General features: G+C 39.4%; 1 protein-coding gene across 2 annotated transcripts in view; it reads left to right on the plus strand.

The window, feature by feature from the left end:
- The first annotated feature begins 3,956 nt into the window (after positions 1-3,956).
- Positions 3,957-18,420, plus strand: part of LOC119722612 (hyccin-like) — a 41,019-nt gene continuing 26,555 nt past the window's right edge. Inside the window, exons 1-3 of one of the 2 annotated variants that reach the window (XM_038192815.1) lie at positions 3,957-4,096; positions 15,146-15,267; positions 17,381-17,473. In XM_038192815.1, the coding sequence (XP_038048743.1) occupies positions 15,226-15,267; positions 17,381-17,473 (135 nt within the window). In that variant the 5' untranslated portion in view covers positions 3,957-4,096; positions 15,146-15,225. The remainder of the gene's footprint in view (positions 4,097-15,145; positions 15,268-17,380; positions 17,474-18,420) is intronic. The other variant, XM_038192816.1, reaches the window with a different exon arrangement.

The following is an 18,420-nucleotide window of genomic DNA, read 5'->3' on the forward strand; positions in this document are numbered from 1 at the left end:
TGAGCTCTCATAATGCATTACAACGGGTAATGCATTATGCATGTCTACCAAATCGGTAGACAAATGTAAAGAAAAACATAAGTGTTCTCCACGAGATGGTAAAGGCCCTCGCGGCTTCGCCGCTCGTGCTAGTCATTTTACGTGTCAGCATCCGGGGTGCGTCACGTGTCCGGGCATGGAGGAATGTGTTCTTATTCCTCCATGGTCCGGGTAAGCGCGTGGGACTTGACTCGACTAAAGGCTAGGGTACGAGCGAAGTAGCTGCTCATGGGGAAGGGCGCCACCTCGTTTTTGGTAGGTAAAAAGCATTTGCTCCAGTGTAGTCACTCAACATGATAACTTAGAGCAAAGTTCGGTTTGGTGACTAGAGTCGACTAGTTGTCAGGGTGACCGTTTTAGCCGATTTTCGGCTTACTTTGACAGAATTTTTGTTTAAAAACGAGTTTGACAGAAAATTTGACAGAATGTTTTTTTGGCAGATTTCTGACAGCATTCTGCAAAAATGGTTATTTGACAGAAAACCAGCAAATTTGAACAAAAAAATTTACATTTGCTTAAAAAAAGCTTAAATTATGCAATCTTTTCAAACAAACCTTTGCATAATGGGACAGGTTGGCTGGTGTAAGTGCTGAGGTTCACTGGGAAACGGACTTCGTCGTGGCCGGGTTCCGCGTTTTCCCCAAAATTTACCAAAAATGTCACAACATCTTTGTGTGACTAGATTGTTTATTATGTAATTTGAATCATAATTAAGGCAATACTACCAGTCTGCATGTGATTTTAAGTGTTTATAGTGTATTTCAACTCGAGTAATTCTGGGGAATTTGGCAGATTTTTGATAAATCTGACCGATTTTTGATGTGCATTTAGCAGAATTTGGGGGGGGGGGCTGGAACACTTCATGGGGGGGCGTCATGTAGATCAATGATAATTTTTTTAGAAACTCAAAATCTCAGTGGGGGGCGACAAGGTTTCATGGGGGGGGGGGGGGGGCTGGCTACGCCACTGCTGGTAATATTAATGTCCGCCTTGCACAAAATGCGCACAGAGCCAACTTGGTTAGGGGTATACCGGTGTCATATGAAAATCGGACTCGTATGAAAATCGGACTCTTTTTCCTTTTATTGGTTAAAACCCTCTCATGTGACCGGTCCCTCTCCTAATTATCTATGCATGAGCATGCTAAATACCACCAATGAGTCCGTATTTCATAAAACCTAAATTCATGCTACAACGGGTATATGTACATTATTCTGTGATGTAGGTTAATAATCGTCGGATTTGAACTGTACCCCCATTGAAAGTATGGTACGAGCCCCCCACCCCACCCCCCGGATTTTACGGAGGAGAAGTGTCCGGAGAAAAAAAACACGTGTCTACATTTCAGATTTTTTTGCCGATGAAAACCCCCCCTGCGAAAATTCCTGGATCAGCCCCTGAGTTTTACCAACTTTTGTTTAAATATCACGGGTAACATTAACAATAAATTGTAGGTTTTGTTCAACGGTGTTCAATAATAAATCTCTGCAATAAGATTAATTAATTATTGCGCTGAACAAAAGTAGAGAAAATAAAAGAAAATAAACATGACGTGCCAACGTTTGCTTCGTTAGCAACGTGAAGGCATGTTATTGCTATACATACTAACTAGATTAGTCGATTTACTAGATAATTCTAAGGTTGGGATAGTAATAATATTGTGCCAAAAAGACTGCTGCATGGAACTACTATTCCACCCGCTACTTCTTGCCACTCAAGAAAGACCGGACCTAAAGTTCGTGTTAACATTTGCAAGAAAGTAACAGTAATCCCATGAAACTTATTCCCTTTTGATCAAAATATTAACAAAGCCCACACTAGAAATTTGACGACTATTCATGCCTTGTTGAGGATTTCTTTCTTTTTTTTTATTCTAACTGCTCACCTACTCTTCTCTATTTTTTTCTCTTTTGATTTTTTCGACTCCCTTTAATTTGTTTGCACTTGTGTGATGTGTCCCTTTCTTATATGTAATCATCCTCTGTTTCGTGCTCTGTTTGCGTGTGTATTTGATACTGCGGAATTACGGGCGGCGCGGGGATATGGCCTCGTTCGTTCTCCTGTCTTGAGTTATCTTTTGTGTGACTTTTCAGTGGAGTTAGCTCATTTTAATGTTTAATATTAGTATATATTGAAATGAATAAAATAATTATTCCCCCCCCCCCAACAAAAAAAACCCCAATCTTTCCACTTTTCATTATGTAGACATTGTTAATGGCTTATTCACCTCAGGATTTTTTCTTAGAACAGTACAACAGTGTTTGAATAAACTAATTGTAATGTTTTTTTTATTAATATTTTTATTAATAACTTTATTTGTTTCTTTATTGTGTGTATTTCATTGTGTATACAACGCTTGTGATTATGTCCACAGTCCAAGCTTGTGCGTGCATGCATATCATGTGCATGCATGTGAAGCGCTTCATTTTTTTAAAAATTAATAATAATAATGTTATTTTTATACATACAAAAAAAAGCGAAGGAGATCAAACAAGCATTCTATTCATGTTCTGAGCAATGCCTTGGAAAATGATCGTTTTCGTAATTCATGATAAAAATGAAGTGTGGATTTTGTTGTTTTTTTTACGAAAATATTTTTGTTGGTGTGTCTTATTTTGTTATTGACTGTCTGAAGTAGCAGTAATTAGTATTACTTCAGTGGTAAAACAATTGACAGAAATTCACAGGAGAAACAGCTGGAGTTACCGTCAGCCCTATAATATTTGATCGTTGATAAAATATAGGGCTGAGGTAGCTCCATGCAGCTACAGGAGAACACGTCTTGAATTGGCAGGAAAGTTAAGTTTGATTTATTTTCAGACGCTTCGTTTAGCTTTTTTCATTATATCGTTCAAGTTTATTAAAGTTCAACATGACTGTTAGTTTAATCAACTAAAACAATTTCACTTTGACTACCTCAGAGGCAATTCTTGCGGTGAAAACAAAGGTGTGTTTTCTTGTACAATTCGGCTTTATATTTCCCATGGTTGCACACAATCTGAACTGAAACCTGCCTATATACACTTATTTTTTATGCCTCCTCCAATCGCGTTGTGTTTATCGTGTACACCACTTCACTCTGGTTGTATTATACGCCTGGTATTAATAGAGATCAGTGGTCATCATACACAAATCTCTGAAAGTATAGTGTGCATGCAACCGCCGCAGCTAGCTAAGAACAGAGCCTTGCGGGGGTAAACCCGATAACATTTCGCTTACAGAGGCAGGGTGAATCAGATCATGCTTTGCAAACATAGTGGAGTCCACATCTGGGAAAAAGATGAACTTCTTGAAAAGGTGCAGGCAAGAGCTATGAAACTCATCCCCAGCATCAAGAACCTTTCATAATGAACTTAAGAATGAACCAGACTGAACCTGACTACACTAGAAAAGCCTGAAGCAAAGGGGGACCTCATCCAGACTTAGAGGATCATGAACAAGATAGACCAAATCAACTCAGACTCCATGTTTCTGAAATTAAAGCTACACACCAGAGCTCAAGGGGACATCCACACACATTTTCCAAGACAAGACCAAGACTTGACACCGCATGCAAATTCTTCTGCAGCCAGAGAGTATAGTACTTAGTAGCGCCTTGGAATACCACCCACACTCCCAGGAATTAGGTAGCCTAGCCCTACCCAGCCACCGTTTTCACCACAACCGTATGAAGATGGAGGTGTGGCCCCAAGGTAAATCTGCTTGTATCCCCTTTTATTAATTTCATCCGTCTCTTCATTTCGTCATCTTTTGACAGTTTTTTTTTTCACAATCATCACCGAAAATCCCGCTAGTACAATTCTCATGTGATTCTCCGTAGTTGACCACACGCGTTTACCTATCCAACGCTTGGGGCGCCTTTTCATTGACCAATTTAATGACTCTTAGCGTTTCATTGGATGTTGTACAAAAAGATGCCCAGTGTCCCATCTTTCCCGGCCCACGAAATTTGATGTACGCCTAGCATTGATGAGTGATCCGAGATCGTCGACGCGTCGAAGTCGCCCAACAACCACCAACATGCAGGACATGTGGTGTACATGTGCTGGAAACGAAGGTTAGTGCATTTTTGCGTGCATTTTTTTTTATCGGATTGGAAAGAATGTCAGATTTAGGACTTTTTACTGGACAGTCAACTTGACCGTTTGCCAACTCGACTCGAACCAACTAGACCGTTCACCAACTCCACCGTCGTGCACCGACTCTGCCTGATCTGGCCTAGCCTCATCATGCATCATGCCCATAAATGTGGCCTATTTACTGGACTGCCTCCGTAAACATAGGCCACACAAAACGTGTCGCACTTTGCCAAATTTTGATTTTCGCATTTAGGCTTAGTTTGTAGGTTTTTTTTGCTTTAGAAGCATACTCACCCTCTTTATAGGCTAATCAGAAAGTGCTGCCTTTTTCAGATGTATATTTTTCGTGAAATTTCCAGATTCATTTTTAGTTTATTTATTTTACACCTTTGCGTATCAAAATTTCAACATGAAATTTCACAAAAATTATACATCTGAAAAAGGCAGCACTTTCTGACTAGCCTATAAATTAGCTGGAGTTACCCAGCCCTGAGTTTTATCATTGGGTTGTCATCTAGGTGACAACCCAATGATAAAACTCAGGGCTGGGTAACTCCAGCTACCTATAAAGAGGGTGAGTATGCTTCTAAAGCAAAAAAATCCTACAAACTAAGCCTAAATGTGAAAATCAAAATTTGGCAAAGTGCGACACGTTTTTGTACATGAGGATGTGTGGCCTATGTTTGCAGAGGCAGTCCAGTAAATAGGCCACATTTAGGCCCAAAAAAAAAAGTCTCCGGTTTCTGGTATGGAGCTTGCCCCAAAAGTGGTGCGGCGACGCTGCTTTTTTTTTTTTTTTACCTGGTTTTTTTTTTTTTTTTTTTTTGGCTTCAAATGTCGGCTGATGACTGCAAATGGTGCCCGACTAAACTTAGTGCAAATATATGGGGGTCCAGAGAGGACACATAAATCTTATTCTCAATCATAACCCCTTCTAAAAACACGTTAGAATTGTGCAGCAGCAGAATTCCAGTCAAACCAGTGAGTTTGGCGGTTTTGAAACATCATCTTGTATTGAAAAAAAAACTTTTTCATTTTGCCGACGCGCATGGCTACGGCAACGCGCGCGCATACCAGAAACCGGAGACTTTTTTTTTTTGGCCTTATGGGGCTAGATCTGGCCGTACCATCCTACAGGGTGACCGTATTAACATGATTAAGTAGCGAGACCAGCGGTAGGGGATTTTTCGCCTTTCAATCTGACACCACACTAAAAGTAAAACGTTCTTTTTTTATAACTTCTGATTTCTAGTATAAATACTGCTCGAAAGTCAAAGAAAACTCTCCAAAATGAAGAGGAAAACATGCTTGTTTAATTGATGCCATTTAATTTGAAACTTCCGTACAATTTGAAGGAAAATTTGATCGGTGAACTTCTATATTTGCGAGAGAGACTATTTTTCGAGGACGCGGCCATTTTGTTTTTTAAACGCATGATTGTGTTCTCGTTTTTACTCGTTGTTCGCGCGAGAGTTCGGTTAATGTAGTTTTTCGTTGAGATTGGTTTGGACCTGTAGAGAATGCATTCAGCTTTCTGATAAGTTTAGTGCAATTTTAAGGTAAATTCAATTCAATTCAGTTCACTTTATTTTCCACATAAAAAAAGACAATCAGAGTTAAATGTATACAAAATATGTGGATGGGGATCCCTAAAAAGCAATGCTTGTCGAGTAGTGATCCCCAGTTACAATCATACAAAAATATTACAAGTTACACACACAAACTAAACATAAAGACATAACACCAGACATGAATATTCAAATAACATGCAGCTGCAACCCCATGAAAAAAACAACAACAACAAAAAACCAAAAAAACCAAAAAAACAATTAAAGGGAAAATACAACATTTGCAAACATCAAAAAATAAAACTACCAAATCATTTGGAAATACCTTGCTGGACTGTTAGTGAATGACAGTGTAAAGCATCCTGTAAAATCATGGCACTTGGTATACTGTCATTTTCAAGAAAAGTGGTATTTTTGTATCAATTTCCAACGCTGATCGGCCGATCAGCGTTGGAAACAACTGGGTTTTTTTTTTCAAATACTGGCCCCAATTGACCATCGCACTTGTTTGCAATCGATTACAAACCTATGAACGGGTACGAGCCAGCTAGACTGGTTCCATGACCTTACAGTTCCCCAATGTATGTAAACTGATCTGTTTCTTCTTATATGGAGTCAGGGAACCAGACTACAGGAAAATGATCGTTTTTCTTGGTTTTTATAGCATTTTCGAACCCAAAACCTCAAAAAAAGTCAGTGTAACTATATTTGCTATATATTTCCAAGCCCCCAATTCCATCCATTTCTGAAAATTACAGCAAAAGCAAATGATGTATATTCCCTTTAAGTACTTAAATATTTTTCCAATAATTTATTTTTGTATTTGTGCTTAATTAAAGAGCGAGAGACTGGAGATATTGTTTAGGGAAAAATCAACCGAGCTCCACAGCTTGGGACCCTCATGCTTTACAGTTGCCCTAGAGATTGCAGTACGTGCAAAATGAACTTTCAGTGAAAAATTGCGAAGCAAACATTTATTTCTTGGTTCAAAACTAGCTCTACTAAGGGGCAATTCCACACCAAAGTGGACATGACACCAAAAAATTCAAATACATGTGACTTAAACAAATTTGGCATCAAATGAAAGCTAAAAGTCTATATTTTCAAGATTTGAAGTCGGAATTTTATTTTTTATACATTTTGGTACCAAAAAATAGGATTATGTAATAATCCTGTTTTAATCCTAAAAATGTGATTAATAGTGATATAAAATATTCTACCAATAGACACACAAAATATGTACTAATGCCATACATTTCTGTCATGAGAAAGTATTGGTCTTGAAAAACCGACTAAAACTTGTTTTTAATATTTTGCGTAATTTGTTTCGCTTCAGTGACTTCTAATATTTCAGCCTTCGAAAATGTCCTTCCGTTACCGAAAAAATACATATTTTTAATTTATTTTTAAAATTTGCAGTATGAATGCATTGAAAGTTACTGTGCAAAGCAAGTTTAGGTAGGCCTTCAATATGACATTATAACTGACACTGCTGTACTTCTCGTTTTTTAATTACAATTAATTAAATCACGTCCTTCCGTTACCAAATTGGTAACGGAAGGACAAATCGTATTTTTATCAAATGTTACGATATTTGCGCTCATGTTTGAAAAATGAAAATCACTGCAAATACATGCATGTATAATGAGCATTGAAAGGACATTCATGTGACCCACCTTCACAAAAGCGGGATAAGCAGGGCAAGGTGTTTATTACAAAGGAAGGCACAGGCATATACAACATGTACAATGTACATGCTGATGTACCAGTACTTGTACATGTATGGAGTTGTTGCAGAAAATCAAGTCATAAAGTTGCTGCCATCAGCATTCATGGACAATAGAGAAAGATACGAATTCTGTGAAGCCATTCCAGAAGCAAATTAAGTCAAAAATGAGATGGCAGAAAGTACCGGTACTTTGGGGCACTTTCATTCAATTTACATGTGTAAGACATGTGAGGTGCAATCTTTGACAAATTATGCCCAAGTTAACAATTTCAGTTTGGATGTTTATAAATTAATTGTTACTACTCTAAATTATTGTAATTTGATTTCCAACATTGATTTTAGAGTCCAATTAAAAGCAACACCTAACTGAAGCCATCAGTTCTACTGGTAGATGTTTTTACCTTAAATGTACATGTAGGCTGGTCGCCCCCCCCCCCCCCCCCCCCACCCTTTAGGTAAACCTTTGAACCTACCGGTATTATGGTTAAAAGTTGTTGGTGAACATGTAACCAATATACTCAAGAGTTCAAATACTGTGTATTTAAACTTTTAAGGATTGAGGTGATGGGTTTGAAGTCTATTTCTGTAGTAGTCCTGTGTTCGTGAATTATGTGTTTTGGGTTGTTTTCGTTTTTCTTTTGTTATCATTAATTAGCAGGCTTCTATCTTTATCTCACTAGTTTCTTGGGTATAATTATTTATGCCGGGTCTGCATATTGTTGATTTCACATTCAGTTACACATTTCAGCAATTTGTTTCACTTGTATAATTAGTGTAAATTCACATTTTGTTCATGCTATAATTGAGTAAACCTTTTGTCCTTCCGTTACCGTCCTTCCGTTACCAAATTATAATCTGCTTAAAAAGTTGTAATTATATTACCGAAACACTAAAAGTCAAATGAAAGGCGGTATAGTATAGATAAAGCTTCAGGGATTCCATTTTCTACCTTTAAAATATAATTGCCCCATAAAATTCACAGAGTTTACGCAAAACGCGAGTAAGTTGGAAAACCCTTGTCCGTTTTACCGTCCTTCCGTTACCGACCTCATTAATATTCATAATTCATAAACGGGAGGCATTCATGCCCCCCAAAAGTGTAGAAAATGAAAGTAGCATTATAGCAATACAATTGTGACATTTGTTTGCTGTAACTGTGAACAGTGTCTGTGATACACACATTTGAAATTTTGTTTAATGAGTGAAAACGTCCTTCCGTTACCGTGGAATTGCCCTAAGGCCTAAAAAAAAAAAGTGTTATGTTGGCGTAACCCGACCGACCCTTAAAATGCGGCCGACCCTGGATATTTTTTTTTTTTTTGAAGGGAAGAAATATAATTAAAATCTATAGAAATGAATTTTAAATACGTTTTGAAACCATTTCTGACCGTTTCTCCTCAATTGTATGACGATAGCGCGGGTGGAACTTTGGAGTGCACAATGTTTTGCACCTTCCTCTCCATGACACAACGAACATGCAGAACATCACGCAGGCCTACAGGCAGTGTGCATGCGGAGATCGATGCACTATGCATGCATGATAGATGCACATGTACATATGTACAGTACATGTATAGCCTCGTCCTAGACTGTTGCACGGCGCGAACTGCTACATATTTATTCCATGTTAACAAAAATAGTTCATTATAATATAAATTATTTTAATTAATTTTCCACTATTTTACACGATAACAATTGATTATATTTATTCTAAAAATGGTAAGCTATTCTGTAACCCCGGCGGCCGACGCAACCCGGCCGGCCCCCGGCCCGTGGTTACGCGCGTACGCCGTCGCATCATGGCGCCCGGTACCGAAGCGTAGTAGTGGCCTATCCCGTCGAATACGACGATGTAGCTCGGTGTCTAGCTGCACGACGATTCTCGCAATCAGCAATATAGGCGGCAGAGGAAGCAGAGCGGCCAAGATGGACAGCGGATCGCCAACGAGTGCGGTCCTGCACCACGGTCTGCCAGGAGGTGACTGGGATTCGGAAGGTTCGCAGATCACGCTTTAGAACATCCTTGTAACGGAGTTTTGGACGACCACGGGGGCGAGGAGCATGAGCCAGCTCCCCAAAGAAGATGTCCTTCGGCAGTCGACCGTCCTCTTGTCTGCAGACATGACCAGACCAACGAAGGCGGCGAGCTGACAGCAATGTGAACATGTCGTTGACTCCTGTGAGCTCAAGAATGGCAGGGTTTGAGACTCGGTCTTGCCAGGAGATTCCAAGAATTGAACGTAGGCAGCGGAAATGGAACGCGTTCAGTCGACGTTCCTGACGGCGGTAGGTCGGCCATGACTCACTGCAGTAGAGTAGCACACTAAGCACACAGGATACGTAGATGCGGATCTTCAGCTTGATGGAAAGGGCCCGGTTGTCCCAAACACGAGCACGGAGTCGGCCAAAGGTGGTTGCAGCCCTACCTATTCGGGAGTCAAGTTCGGTATCCAGGGAGTTGGTGCTGGTAACTGTAGAACCCAGATACTGAAATTTGTTGACCACGCTCAGAGGTGTGCCATTGATGGTGATCATGGGAGGGGGACCTGGGCCTTGCGATAACACCATTGTCTTGCCAAGGCTGATGATCATGCCAAACTCCGAGCAAGCACTGGCAAATGAGTTTCAGAGATGTTGAAGCTCATCTGCTGAGTGGGCAACAATGGCAGCATCGTCAGCATACAGGAGTTCCCGGATGAGAACATGCCGAATCTTCGTCCTGGCACGGAGACGGGACAGGTCGAAGAAATTCCCGGAGCTGCGTGTGTGAAGTAGGATACCAGATGGTTCAGGAAATGCACGGTGTAGCAGGGCTGAGAAAAAGATCCCAAACAGGGTAGGAGCAAGTACACACCCCTGCTTGACGCCCCGACGAACTTCAAACTTAGCAGATCTTGAGCCATTGAACTGGACTGTGGCGTGCATGTCGTCATGAAAACACATCAGAATAGACAAAAGCCTATCTGGGCAGCCCAAGCGCTTTAGGATGGAAAACAGGCCTGAACGACTCACGTTATCAAAGGCCTTAGTCAAGTCGATGAAGACCATGTACAGAGGTCGCCGCTGTTCAACACACTTCTCCTGGAGTTGTCTCAAGGAAAACACCATGTCAACAGTGGAGCGGGATGGGCGGAAGCCACACTGGCTTTCGGGAAGGATTCTGTTGGCAATGACCTGTAGCCGCATCATGGCGCCCGGTACCGAAGCGTACAGTGTTTCCATCAAGGGCAAATGGGGATCTTCGGTCATTTTCGACCGTTTAATGCGGATAAATTTGAATCTAGAGCTGGGGGTAATCGCTCAGAGCTGTGCCGATGGTGTAAAAGCGGGTTACACCGTGCTAATAATACAAACTTCAAAGGAAGAATCGGGTCCATATAAAGATGTCGATGCAGATGAAACGGCTAACATTTTGTCTGATTTTGGATTCCGCTTTTTGATATCTAGGCCATTTAAATGCTAAAAGGTAAATATTGCTTGAATGTCCTATCCTATCCTATGCCTATAATTTGAATATAACATACTGAAAACTGAAATACAACAGCCAGAACTTTTCTTAATTCATGGTTTTTATTTTTAATATATCATTTTACAGATACACCAAAAACAGCAAGTTGGCTTCATGCCTCATCTGTCCTGAAGCACACTGCAGGCCTTGGTCTACCATGCCTTCCTTAAATTTTCCTTGATCTGACAGTTTTGTTTTTATTTGCACAAAAACAAGAAACTATAAAAGAAAGACATAAAAAGTGAAATAAATGTCACTCAGAGTTTAAAAGTATACAAATATTGTGTGTAGCCTTGTTTTCTTTTGTTATCGTGTACTACTACCGGCTTAATGTCATTTTCGTTGTCTGGATTAAACAAAATTTTAAAAAAATTTAAAAAAAACCCCGACCTACCTACCCTATTTTTTCTGGCCCGTTACGCCAACATAACTTCTTTTTTTTTAGGCCTAAGTGGAGCGTTGAATTACGGGTACCCCTCCATACCCCTCTTGTATGGAGGGGTACCCGAAATTCAACACTCCACTCAGTAGAGCTAGTTCAAAACTTGACCTTTTCTTCAGGAAAACCTTATTAAAATGGGGTTTAGGGAGCTTGTAAGGTTGATTTTAGGGAACTTTGGAGTCTTCCAAAGCCAATGAAACCATAAAAATAATAATATTTTTATGTCGCACTCACGCGGCAAAGAGAAAGGACTTTTAGGAAAGGGGTCAAATTTGATGGTAACTGTCAAATGTGTTTTGGGTCATGCGCACTTTATAATGTGCAACGTAAAAGTATCAATTCAACCAGTACCAGCCTACCACTTACCAGGCCAAAAAGTTGGCAATAATGTGGAAGAATTATGCACATGGCCATGATGGCTGCATGTTTTGTGTATGCAAGTTCTTTGATTAACCACATAACTACAGATTTGGTAGACACAAATTTATTTTGTAATTCTAGGGTAGTTTACTACAACAAAAACACGCATTGGCACAATTGCAGAATACCCCGCCACTCAATCTATCCACCTCGTAGCCGGCTACGGAGTCACGGTTGATTGCCCTCAATAAACCTTCTCAGGGCTATTCTATGTACTATGCGTCATGCTCCACTGCACTCCCACTCCGTATCCGCGTAGCCGCCAACAGGGTAGTTGTTTTTTTCAGCAACTCCCATTCCTTTTGTGTTGCTTCGTTCTCAAATATTGGACCCCCACTCGGTATCCGCGTAGCTGGCAATGGACTTGAATTGTTTCTTTTCCAGTGATTCCAACCTTGTAGCCAGAGATTTTAGCGGTGTATTTCCGAGTGGCGGGGTATTCTGCAATTACTCCCAATCATTTGGCAATGCTGATTTTTTTAAAAATAATTCTGATGTTAGTATACATCGCCCAAGTAGGCCTATTCTTCAGAAAGGAATGTCTTTTATAACACTGACGTTGATAACAAAGTTTTGCATGGTCTTCATTCAGTACATTTTGTACATAAGGGTAGCCACACATTTCTCTCAGAGTTGTGCATACTTGCAAAGTGTGCACTCATCTCATATGTTTTGTTAAATGCATGAAATCATTTGTTGTACTAACAAGTAAGGTTTATAAAATGATTTTGTGTTTTTGTTTTCATTAGAACTTGAAATTTGCAATATTGAAACCATAATTTGGTCAGACAAATCTTCATTGAATGGTGTTGCTCCTGCATCATTGTTTATGTTCCAGGGTATCCAGACCGGGTCAACATTGAATATGATGGTGATGACAGTATCTATTCCAACCAGCTTCCTAAGGACTACTCAGAGGCAGACCTGCAAATATTAATAAAATACCACATATTAATTGATGAAAAATTAACAAATGAAAAAAAATATATATAACATGAATATTTATAAAATACCATACATTGTGGTGTTACCGCAAACCGAAACGATAATATGAATGAAGTAATCGGTAAGTTGCATGTTTAGTTGAAAACCTTGCTAACATGTGGTTGGTCTTGTAAAGCCTTTAACTCCACCTATTAAACAGGTATGAGGCTAATTTAAAAAGCACTGTATTTGGTAGTTCCTGCTCTGTCTGTTCGTACCAAATGTATTGTATATTTCTTTGGAAATACCTAAGTAGTTTGCTTTATAAACTTTTGGGAGTTACAGTGACAAATGACGACAGAAAACGACACCCTAAACATTGTCATTAAAACTGTCTTAACTCCTCACCAGAAGAAGTTATGAAGCTAATCTTAGCACCGTTGTGATGCTCAGGTTACAAGCTTTTCGATGATGCAAACTTGTCTGTGAAATCTAAAAAAAATGCAAAAAGTGCCGGACTCGCTACCGTAAGGTCATGGCCAAATTCTTGCAATTCAAAAATCTGTCGGGTTCATCAAAAATCTGCCAAAGCCCCCATAATTACTTGAAATACACAGTATAAACACTTAATATCGCATGCAGATGTTAACTTGAGTAACTCCAGCTGGAGCTGGCATGGCTGGAGTTACTCAACAAGCTAGCAGATGTTGTAGTATTGCCTTACTTAATGTTCAAATTACATTATCTAGCTCTACTGAGTGGAGCCCTGGAACTTCAACAGACGTCCTAAAGCTACATGCTCCTATTTCTACGCACTCACCTTTAACTTATATTTTGCAAGGTGTGCATCCTTGCTGGGGGGGGGGGGCATTTGATAGGCGCATTATCGTTAATATATCATATGATAGATAATAGGTCTCGTTCAAATGATGTCATTTCCTACACACCATCCAGGTGCAACCAAAAAGACACGTTTCTTATATTATTTTTGATTTTTTTTTACAATATAAACTACTAAAATCTGACATCTTGCCAGTTGTCTCTGTTGATTGGGATGATCAAAATAACTATATAAAAGTGGCCGGCTACATATTAATTAGGTAAATATGTATAAAATGTATTTAAATAAATATTTTAATATGGGACTTTGTATGAATTGACAATTATCTATTGAGGATTCAACCATTATATTGAAATTAATCTTGAAATTATGAAAAGTTTATTGGCATTTAAAAAAAGAAAGAAAAATGTAAGAAAATGTTTGAAAAGCTTGAGGAAATATATTTTCCTAAAACCAAGGAGTCTAGCTCATTTAAAAAACAAATATTATATTGAGTTACATGGCCTGGACAGCACAGATTTTTCATGAAGCGTCCCCTGCATAGAAATAGGCAGGATTTTTTTCTACAACGCCAAAACTGCACGCTTTGGAATTCTCTGCTTGTCGCCACAAATAAAGAGATTCCGCTTTGTTAATTGATTTATATGGTAGATGATTGAAAGCCAACAATATAAGTTTTGTTGAGGAAAAGAGTGGTTGCTTTGCTATTTTTAAGCTACTTTGTTGCAAAGCCTTATCTGCCCAGAAATAGGAGGATCGAGGATACCCTCCGTACTAGCGCTCCACCGATTTGGCATACTTTGGTGACAGGTACACGGTATGCATTTTGTGCATACCCTCGCGAGGACAAAAGGCCCCTTAAAAAAACTGGTAAAGAGAATATGAGAAAGACAGTAACCCTGGATAGATCCACACATTCATGACATTCCATAAGACCCCCTAAATTGTTCCAAACGACCGGTGATTTTGAAAAAAGAACAAAATTATTCTGAACTTGCCGCTCACATCTAAATGTGTCAGCCGAGTTGTGCAGTCCATTTCACTGATATATTGATTCGGCACGTGTGTGACGTCACTTTTGAAGAAAAACAAGTCGCGCTTAATCAACGACCGTTTCATGTATGTGCCCCGCGCCAAAAACCCATACTGTCAGATGGCGCGGGGTACATGACTACATGAAACAGTCGCAACGACATCGACACTGTGAAATTATTCCAGAAAACGTTTTTCAAACGATCTAAAACTGAAGATTTTAGATACGTGTAGTAATTTCACAAAACTAGAAGATATGTTTTCTGTTCCTGTACATTATTTACAAGTATTAAAACTCGGTTTGTAATGTTTGAGTAGCTCAGACCAACGCCGTTGAGGCTGGTTTTGATTGGAGTTCGTCGGGTCGACTGCACACTGCATGACATAGAAAGTGACCGATTGAGTCTAAAATTACATGTTCCAACTCGCAACTATTTTATTTTCCGATGGATCTGTTGACATTTTTGGTTATCACGGAATCGCCCATGTGAAAACTCTAGCAAATTATCACAGTTTTTGTGGTGTGTCTTACAATTCTAAATTGTTTGATGTTTTGTTAACAGACCTTGGTGTGCATTGTAAGTGTACTGAACTACTGTCACAAGAGAATTGAAGAAGCGGATGTGCATATTGAGGATTAATAATGGCAGAGAGAATAGTGCAGGATTGGCTTACAGAGTACAAGGTACGTGTACATGTGTATGTATTCAAGAGGTCTGGCTCTCAGTTACATAGTTTGAGAGTAGAAATCATGATTAGAATTGTCAGACACTTGTGTAATAACGTCTTAAAGACAACTGAGTTGATGAGGTGGTAATAACAAGGCAATACATATGTGAAGCCAAACAAAAAAAATGGTGTGTTCGTTCTGAAAAACGGTCTGAAAAAAATCCAGGTAGGTAGGTGGGGAAATAATTTTATTTTGTAATTGTTTTTTTATTTCACTTCTGCAGGCTCATGCGTGTTCTTTCGCAAAATATTTGTATAAAAACATTATTCAAGCATTCAAGATACTCAATCGATACATTTCATTCCAAATTAATTCGTACTATACCGTCCCAGGGTTCTCCCCGGGATTTTTTCAAACCTGTGGGGGAAGTTTTGCTGTGATTCAACAATCTGCGAAGCCATGGCGTGGGGTTCGGGGCACGCATTTTAAGGGCCCCGAAAATTTTTGAGAGAAGATCTTGTAGGCCCCTATTTTTGTAATTAAAGAACAAAATCAAAATTATATACAAGTAAGTTTCAAGGTGAAGAAAAAAATCCTTTTGCTTCCGATTACATACCTATCAAAATAGCGTCAATAGGTCGGAAAAATTTTTGCCAATTTTTTTGGGGTGCTGATTAATGGAGCATCATAGAGCAAGGAATCATGTTTATTTTGTGCCTGGATTATTTTCATTTGCGCCACGAAAATTATCAAGACTGGCCATCAAAAATGATTAAAACTTGCCTCACCTAATAAAAAATATTTTTTGAGGTGGGTGATTCCACTATATGCTTAAACATACATCACGGCCGCTGGGGCCGCCGACATTGCTCACGGCCCAGTGCATTACTGCACTGTGTACGGCCCATCCCACGTGGCCGAAAATCTTGCACTACTGCAGAAACACGCTACGATGTTACACCACAAGTTCGAGCTTTGCAATCTCGTCATTTTAATGGAAATCACATACACAGAAAATAAAGATCACGTTCTGTGAATTAATTCGCAGAAATTCTCTTTCTCCATCGATGTTTGTTTGGTATTTTTACGATCCAACTTTGGCCGACGGCACAACATCATCGTGGTACGACGTTTGTATAGGCAGTTGTCACTGGTTCCGGGCCTTCATTATAGTATTGATTCCGTTAGCACGCGAAGGGAACCAGTGCACTATGCTGTGTGCGCTGCATGCCTGTCAGCTGGCAGTCGACAGAACCCGTCATCGTGTGCATTTTGATCACACATGCATCAGAAAAACAGGATTTTTGTCAAAATATTGCATGTCAAGATGAAATAATGGCGTATGTAACGATTATATTGTGCATTTTAATGGCGTGAATAATAATTATATTGTGCGTATCGGGGGCTGAAAAATGTGATCGAGCGGCATTTTTGTCGGGCCGATTCGCAGTACGCACGTTTGTACGTACGGGGAGAACCCTGCCGTCTGGTCGGCCAGGCGCACCAGTTCACCCCGATGCGTTACAGTTGATTTAAGATGTACACAGGCTACATTAGCTTGAAGCCCTTGAATATATTCTCAATATTCCAAAGGTTCGACAGTCTGAAGGTTCGACAGTGCAAAGGGCTCATTCGTCCAGAAAAGAATAAGATTAAATAATCCGAAGCTCTGATAGCCTGAATAGAAGATAAAGTTTGATAGTCCGAAATAACAACAAGGTTCAACTGTCCAAATTGACAGCATTGAATACTATTGTAAATTCGGACTATGGTACCGGTACCTAGTGTGCTTTCGGTTAATGAACCTTTGAACTATTAAACCTTTCTTTGGACTATTATGGACTATTGAATCTTCAGATTAAATAAACTTATTCTAAATTCGGATTACCGGACCTTCGATCAAGTGGACCTTCGGATTACCGAGCCAGACTATCGCATCAAATGCTCGGATTAATGACGCTTATTTCATTTCGGACTAATAAATCCCTGGTTATAGGAAATTTGTGTGTTCGGTCTATGAAATCTTTGGATCAATAAACCTTTCGACTATGGAACCTTTGGTCTATTGGTTGGACCCTATGTTATACACATCTTTAGTAATTTATAGTTAAGTACATGTTTTTCTCAGGCAACAGATTTGGCTACTTTTTCCAGACGGATAAAAGATGATATACAACTCATCAAGTCTATTTTTGAAATTCTTCAAGAACCTCACTCCAATGTAAGTATATTGTACACCTTGTCTGTAATGTGTTAGAAATTTGCTATTAAATTTGATGCACATACTTGTACTCAACATTCACATTTCATAATTCAATTCAAATAAATAAAATAATTATTAATATAATGCATTAACCCTAAAGCCCTAGCTTCTTTCCTAGGAACTGGACCAAGTCCATCAAAATCCATCAATCACTCTGCGTCCTATACAAAACTGTACATGACAGACATTGTAATGGATTCCACCACTGACGCACTGGTTGACATTCATGGACTTGCTACACATGGCTTTTATCAAGATAGCAGTACAGGAAGCTAGGCAAATCAACCGGATGGCCCTAGCATTGCTTCAGGCCATTAGGCCCAAGTCCATCATACTCCAAGTCCATCATACTCCATCAATATTTAGTCACGCCAGGCCTTCTGGACCAAGTCCCCCAAAATCCACCAAAATGGGGGGATGGATTTTGATGGAGTTGGGGTGGTTAGGGTTAACCGTTAATGGAAACTCATTTTATAAAAAAAGAAATCACAGAAGTAAAAAGCAAACACTCAAGAGAAAACTACAGTTTGTAACAATTAACTTAATACTGATGTGCACAGGTACATGTTTTAAACGTGTTGCTTTACATCACCAAAATTTATTAAAATACATTTTGTTGATTTATTCTATTAAGGAGAGAAATGATGTGCTGCTCTGCTACAGTACAGCACATTCGTCAGTATTCCAAACGATGTATTTAATAACCAATATCATGTACAGCCATTCTGTATTTTGTAAATCTATGCTAACTCAACCCAACAAAGCCCGACAGCAGGTTTTGTTGAAATCTGTTAGGATGGGTACAGTACCCCTAAAGTGATGGTGTTGGAATTTGCCAGGATGGGTATGGTACCTAGTAAATTATGCTAGGGAGTTGGGGTTAATGCAGACACGAAGTGGAGAAT

The sequence above is a fragment of the Patiria miniata genome, unplaced genomic scaffold (genome assembly GCF_015706575.1).
Source record: "Patiria miniata isolate m_02_andy unplaced genomic scaffold, ASM1570657v1 HiC_scaffold_16, whole genome shotgun sequence".
Classification (NCBI taxonomy): domain Eukaryota; kingdom Metazoa; phylum Echinodermata; class Asteroidea; order Valvatida; family Asterinidae; genus Patiria; species Patiria miniata.